Source organism: Protomyctophum bolini (genome assembly GCF_963924005.1).
Source record: "Protomyctophum bolini genome assembly, chromosome: 11".
NCBI lineage: Eukaryota > Metazoa > Chordata > Actinopteri > Myctophiformes > Myctophidae > Protomyctophum > Protomyctophum bolini.
In genome coordinates, this window is record NC_137872.1 from 7311598 (window position 1) to 7319378 (window position 7781).

Here is a 7781-nt window from a genome sequence, read left to right on the forward strand (position 1 = left end):
CCAGCGTGTGGGCGATCTCCACGCGCCGGCGCCGCGTCAGGTAGCGGTTGTAGTGGAACTCCTTCTCCAGCTCCAGGACCTGCTGCCGCGTGTAGGCCGTGCGGGAGCGCTTGGGCTCGCCGATGCCGTTGTAGTTGGGGTTCACTGTCGGGAGGGAGAGAAACATCAGAGACGTTATGAGTTGTAGTATAGTTGATTCATTCATTCATTCAGAATCGGCTTGATTCTCACACCACAGTTTCATAACAAGTGGAAAGAATCACACCCGTGTGAAGTGAGGGGCGCTTTTATCATCGTAAATCACATAAATGCACCAAGTTTCTGTGTTTATGTCTGTAATGCACGTATAACTCCAGAACCAAGTGCAGTGCCTGCCCGGTGTCGAGTCGCTCACACCCTGTTGTCCAGAACCGCCACAGAAGTCCTCTGCCCCGGGCAGTCCTCTGGGCAGGGGCCCTGCCCACAGGCTCCCACGGGCACCGCCCCCACGGGATATTTACAAACAGCACACTTTAGGGTCTATCTGGAATATTTACAAACAGCACACTTGTAGGGTCTATCTGGAATATTTACAAACAGCACACTTTAGGGTCTATCTGGAATATTTACAAACAGCTGCACTTGTAGGGTCTATCTGGGACATTTACAAACAGCACACTTGTAGGGTCTATCTGGGATATTTACAAACAGCACACTTGTAGGGTCTATCTGGGACATTTACAAACAGCACACTTGTATAGGGTCTATCTGGGATATTTACGAACGGCACACTAGGGTCTATCTGGGATATTTACAAACAGCTGCACTTGTAGGGTCTATCTGGGATATTTACAAACAGCTGCACTTGTAGGGTCTATCTGGGACATTTACAAACAGCACACTTGTAGGGTCTATCTGGGATATTTACAAACAGCACACTTGTATAGGGTCTATCTGGGATATTTACAAACGGCACACTTGTAGGGTCTATCTGGGATATTTACAAACAGCACAGCCGTATATGGGTCTCTCTTATCTTATACTTACAATAGGCCGTATACAAGTATAAGGGCTTTTCACGTATTTACAAGCTTGCTTCACAAACAACAGCAATTGGGCGTTTGGGTTCACTGTGGAACAACATTAGAGCGTTCATTCATTCATGTTTTATTTTTTTCCTTTTTGAGGAGTGCTAGCCCCACCTATGGCCAGCTTTGTGTGCTTTTGTGAACCACGTAGCGATGATTTGATTGGCTGAGCACCCCGTAGCGATGGTTTGATTGGCTGATCACCCCGTAGCGATGATTTGATTGGCTGACCACCCCGTAGTGATGATTTGATTGGCTGAGCACCCCGTATACAGCGATGATTTGATTGGCTGAGCACCCCGTAGCGATGATTTGATTGGCTGACCACCCCGTAGTGATGATTTGATTGGCTGATCACCCCATATACAGCGATGATTTGATTGGCTGATCACCCCGTAGCGATGGTTTGATTGGCTGACCACCCCGTAGTGATGATTTGATTGGCTGATCACCCCGTATACAGCGATGATTTGATTGGCTGAGCACCCCGTAGCGATGGTTTGATTGGCTGATCAAAGTATGTATTGAGGATGAAAAGTGAGGACAGAAAATTGAGGAAGCCAATTGTGATTGGCCGGAATGTGATGATGTAATGATGATAAGAGCGCCCCTCACTTCACACGGTGTGATTTTTATTTTTTATATTTTTTACAAAAGACCATATATTTGTACATACCATATTTGCAGGCTATACACTTAATAAGTAGAGGACCCTCTAACAAAATACAGCTCTAGAGCTCCCCTAGAGCTCATTTTGAGCTATTATTAATATTAATAACAATAAATGATAAAGTATTGTGTAACAACGTGTCAACAACATTCAACACACTGTGACGTCACATCACTGCAGATGATTTATGTTATAAAACACATATATGATACTATTACAATATGTGTTTATAGAGAGAGAGAGAGAGAGAGAGAGAGAGAGAGATACAGACAGAGAGAGAGAGAGAGAGAGAGAGAGACAGAGAGACAGAGAGAGAGGCAATAGATACGGTTGTATAGGCCTTATATTGATTGCAAACATTTACATTTCAAAGTAGGCCTACAGGTCAATAAAAAAAACTGCTGAGGATAAACCCATAAAAAGACTCGTTTACATCAGGATCCTCCATTTTAAATCATTGTTATGTATATGTTGGTTGGTTATGATAGCCTATAATTATTTACTGTGTGTGTGTGTGTGTGTGTGTGTGTGTGTGTGTGTGTGTGTGTGTGGGTGTGTGTGTGCGTGTGCGTGTGCGTGCGTGCGTGTGTGTGCGCTCGCGCGTGTATCATATTCAAATCATGCAGTAATGCATCATATTCGTCTATATATGCAGTATAATGTATACTATCATTAGCCTCGAGGCGTCCTCAGAATAAATAAACAACAACAACAACACGGTCACGTTGTTGTGATCTGACAACAACAGCGAATCAACATCATTGTATCATTCTGCACGCGCACGCACACGCACGGTTACAGTAACGGTTAGCGGGACAATGGCGGCGCGAGGCGGAGAAGGAGGAACGGAACACCATTGTCTTGTTGCAGCGTCTTGAGACCGGAGGGGAGGGGGGGAGGAGTCCGTACCGAGGCGGGGGGGGGGGGGGGGGGGACCGAGGGGGACCGTATACCGAGGCGGACGGCACTCACAGCTGGGGCCCGGTCCGGTCGACCGGACAACAAATTAAACGAAAACTCAAATCTACTCTCACAAAAACACCAACATAACAAACAAGACATATAGGCCTATACTGTTATTGTGTTTGATATCGCGGGATGTTCACCATTTCACAAATCCGCGCATGCTCTGTTCAGGAATGATTTATAGACAGTGAAATATTGTTGAATCTGTTTCTGATCATGGTTTTAGAATATTAACGCGGTGAGATGATGTCGTTTTCATGTTTTCATGCACGCCCCCCCCCCCCCCCCCCTCCCGCAAGGCAGAGCACGCGCGCCGCACGCGCACGCACCCACACACACACACACACACACACACACACACACACACACACACACACACACACACACACAAGCAGTCCATTATGGTAGCAGTAGCCAGCTACTCGGGACATTAAAGGCACCGTCCGCTAATAGACTCTCAAACTATTTGCTTTTGCATTAGGGTTTTACGGCCAGCTCCATAAACATGAATATTTCAGCTAAGCTGCCATAAAACTTTACTTTACCCTCACTCTCTCTCTCTCTCTCTCTCTCTCTCTCTCTCTCTCTCTCTCTCTCTAGAAGGGGGACACACGGAGTAAAATACACCGTTTATAACAACCTCCAGACCACTTAAAATCGAATTACTAGAGCATAAAAGCTAAACTTATGGCTTCGGCCCGGCTTGTCATAAGACTGGGAAATTAGGAGGCAGAGAGGGAGAGAGAGCTAAAGGACTTAGAGGGGAGGGGAGGGGTGGGGAGGGGGGGTGTGTGTGTGTGTGTGTGTGTGTGTGTGTGTGTGTGAGTGTGAGAGAGAGAGAGAGAGAGAGAGAGAGGTGCAATAAAAATTTATGGAGGGTGTAATTATATTGGCCCTGCAAACACACGGCCGTAAATCTGGACCCCAAGGGCTATGGCAGCAGACTGGAGAGGTAGAGAGAGGTAGAGACAGAGCGAGAGAGAGAGAGGAGAGATAAAGGCTTTGACGGTGTAGAAATAATAAGCTGCGATGTGGAAGCTGTGCAGAGAGAGAGAGAGAGACATAGACACTGCACACACACACATGCAGAGAGAGAAGTTCCCAAGCGAACCAACTCACTCACCGATGTTACAGTGCACTTTCTTCATCCACGGGTAAACCACCGGGTCCTTGTGCGCGCTGCCCGCGGGGGAAGACGCGCCATGGGCGGCTTGTTGTGGTGGCTGTCCTCCGCAGGGCTGGGCAGGGAGCGGAGGAGGAGGAGGGCTGGGAGTCACCGAGTCGCAGAGGCGGCCGTGCTCCGGGGTCGAGGCGTCCACTAGCCCGGGGGGAGCGGACACGGCGTGACCCCCGCCCCGGGGCGACATCACCACCGACACCACCGAGGAGGCGGCGGGCTGCGGCGGCGGCAGCCCCGCGTAGGGCTGCTGCGGCTCCGGGGCGGCGGCGTGGTGGTGCCGGAGGTGGTGGTGGTGGTGGTGCCGGAGGTGGTGCTCATGCTGCTGGGAGTGGTTCTGGTGGTGGTGCTGGTGGTGGTAGAGCGGCTCATGCTGGAAGCTGTCCCCCCGCGGAGGGCTGTAGTATTCCGGCTTGTGCACGGGCAGATAGTCGCTGCTGTGGGGCAGGTACTCCTCGCACGGGGGGAACTTGGGGTCCACATAGTTGGAGTTGATCAGATATGAGGAGCTCATGTTTTTAGTTCCATCAATTTTTTACACCGACGCGCACGGTGCATTGGCCGATGCTGTACGTGTGCGGATGGGCGCGCACGCACTCACACACACGCTCACACACTCACTCACTCACTCACTCACTCACACACTCACTCACTCACTCACACGCACAGTCACGGTGCCGTCCCCGGTTAAAATATATATTATAGTAAAAAAGCAAATAATATCTCATCTTCTTTAGTCTGCCGCTCAACTCATCCATTGAACCCTCCTACTTTCCCCTCAAGTGGACAAAGTTAAGGAGACCCCACGTGACCAGCGGGCCAGCCAATGAGCGTGCGTGTCGCCCCGTGTGACGTGCCGGCGCACGGCGGCCCGGATAAGGAAATGGGATTAAGACTAAGAACGTAACACGGCGCGCACGCACGCGCATCTCCGTGCGCGTGGCTCCTTATAGTTTTAGTGGTTGGACATTATTCAGTCTCTTTCTTTCTTTCTTTCTTTCTTTCTTTCTTTCTTTCTTTCTTTCTTTCATTTCCATCTCTTTCCAAATGTTGGCACGCACGCGCGCCACAGAAACCACAACAATAACAGAGCGCGCGCGGACACATCTGTCGTTAGTCCAAAAACTCAAAGCGCGCACACACACACACACACACACACACACACACACACACACACACTACTGTATACACGACCCCTGACACCCACGCAAACAAATCCACACACACACGCGCGCGCGCGCACGTCCCCCCCTCATTTTGGCAGCAACTTCAACTAGAGTCTGAGAGAAAAAAGGAGGAAAAAAAAGCAGAAAGTGCTTGTTGAGTTAAATTGGAGCCGTGTGTGTGTGTGTGTGTGTGTGTGCACGCGTGCGCGATAAACACACGCACGCGCGGAGGGTCCCCCCCCCCTTCCCTTCCCCATCCAGTCAGTTTTAAATCGGTAACCACGGACCGGGGGAACGTGTAGAATTGGCCCGTGCCTCGGTGCGCTCAGCCCGGCCACGCAGCCCCGCTCCTCCTCGGTGTCAGAGATAAATCAGGCCGCGGTGCGGATCGATAGAAAATTCATCAACTAATTCAGGTTCGTTGGGCCTCTCCTAAATCACCGCGGACCCCCGCATTAAGACGGAGAGAGAGAGAGACACACAGAGAGAGAGGTTATAATCCAACACGCACATTTACACCCCTCGCATAGTAATGATGTAGATCTGTTCTGTGTGGCTGTCTGTGCAACAACAGCACTGTGCCTTTGTTTAGAACTGTTGTGTTTCAACTGATATCAAAGTGCAGTGAAATAACCTGCGCGCAATAATACGAACACAATGCTCTAAATACACAAATAACACAATCATACTAAATATATATTATGATGTCAATGCAATGCAACATACAGAAACTGAATAACATATATGTGATTAAATATGCAAAACATTTGTAGTGTTATGAGTAAGTGAATGCACATTTTTATAACAGCATTTATGCTTCGCTATTGACAGACACACACACGCGCGCGCGCACACGCACTATAGATGATGGAGATACAAGGTCTTTGTTGCCAGAAAATTGACCCAATCCCAATCGACCCCCCCCCCCCCCCCTCACCTCCTCCTCCCCCTACTTCCCAAAACGCAGCATCATTTTTCACCAAGAAACAAAATGTCATGAAAAAAACCTTCCAGATCAATCTGTACTTTAAACTCATCGAAAAGCCACAGTTTAAACTACATCACTGTCTGATCAGAAAACATATTGATTATCTGATCTTTACAATATAAGGTATAGTCTACAATATCATATAGCCTACAGTATACACACACACACACACACACACACACACACACACACACACACACGCGCGTCACAAACGGGAATCAAAGAAAGCGACATTTCTGGGAATTGAGAATAAAATGATACCTGATATTGAAGAATATATGCAGCAATATAAATGGTTGGATTAGTATTTTGTTCAAAAGATTGTATAGACATAAACATATAAAAGTTAGTTTTTGCTGTAGGCCTATACGGGCGGGGCCTATATGGGCCCACTGACACAAATATATATTTGAATGTCACTGTACGCTATAGTGCTACTGTACGGTCAAACTGTTCGGGACCCAACTGAGAAATTATAGACGTTTGTCCGGCCGGGACCCAAACTGGCTATACAATATAGCTGAAAATATAGCCTATACGTTTTTTTTGTTTTTTTTGTAATTTAAGATATTTCTTATATTTGTCTTTGATTTCCTTTTGAAATTACTGAAAAATAATAATTGAATTTGTTTTTAATTCATACAAATTGTAGCTCTATTTTGAGAAGTGTTTTTTGAAAAATGTTGTAGAGATGTTAATAATAAAAAAAAAACTAAAGGCACCCATAAAAATATGTCCGTGACCCACAAATAAATGGTTCTCCAACCATTGTTTGTAAAATATAGGGCACTATAGGCTATATGAAAATAGAAATTAACAGCTCCATTAATGGTATTTATGAGTAAATGTTCCATAATTCCAGGTTATTTTTCCTCCATCGAAGTGTATTGATCTACTATCTCTCCCCTAGAATCTGATTTGTGAAATGTTAGAAATGTTTCCACACAAATCCGGATCTACAGGGTAGAAATAGAAGACATAGAACCGCTCTCTCTCTCTCTCTCTCTCTCTCTCTCTCTCTGCCGATCTCATCAATACACTGATTGGATCCATTAGACGTCAGCCATGTGACGTCAGCGCTTATCAATCCGTTAATTTGTATTTTTCTTTTTACATGTAGCTCTAGCACATTTCAACATGTTTCACTGATCCTCAACGACACAACTATATATGTTGGGCCTATATATTTAATTCCATTTCATGTTTATACTATATCTTATTTATAACATTTAATGATACAAAAGCCGGAATTATCCTTATAGAAGCTGAAATATACCAAGTCCATAACAACCAATATTTCATTTTAAGAGTTTCTTCCCCCTAGTAGGCCTATATATGTTTCAAGAAATGTTTCTTAAATTTGATACACTTGTAGAATATTAATTATAGGCTAAATCATACATTTAACAAAGGTACAATATATATTTATAAAACGTGTCCCCCATGAATGCATGCGTGGACCCTCGTGTAATCGTGCCATGTAGCCTACCACCGGCGGTTGATAAACACAACAGTGGTCCGTTTTCTTTCTATTACGAGTCATTTTTCTAGACAAGTGAACTACAAGACCACAATGCGTTGCACGGTGACCTTTGAACTTCACTACAAGTGTTTTTTTTTTCAAGTTCACGCTACTGTTTGTCTGTTTATGACGTCATGTTTTATTGTAGTTGGTTTCTTTTGGGGGGGGGGGGACTCGCCCCTGGATCCAAAAATAGATTTCTATAAAATGTTGTATTGTGAAAGC

At 46.0% G+C, this 7781-nt stretch overlaps 1 protein-coding gene across 1 annotated transcript in view; it reads right to left on the reverse strand.

Moving 5' to 3' along the window:
- Window positions 1-4394, reverse strand: part of LOC308324445 (homeobox protein Hox-B4a-like) — a gene marked incomplete at both ends in the record, with an annotated part of 4579 nt that extends 185 nt beyond the window's left edge. Inside the window, 2 exons of the mRNA XM_080776490.1 lie at window positions 1-144; window positions 3827-4394. The exon at window positions 1-144 is cut by the window's left edge and continues 185 nt beyond it. Coding sequence (XP_080632616.1) covers window positions 1-144; window positions 3827-4394 — 712 coding nt within the window. The remainder of the gene's footprint in view (window positions 145-3826) is intronic.
- Window positions 4395-7781: the final 3387 nt, after the last annotated feature.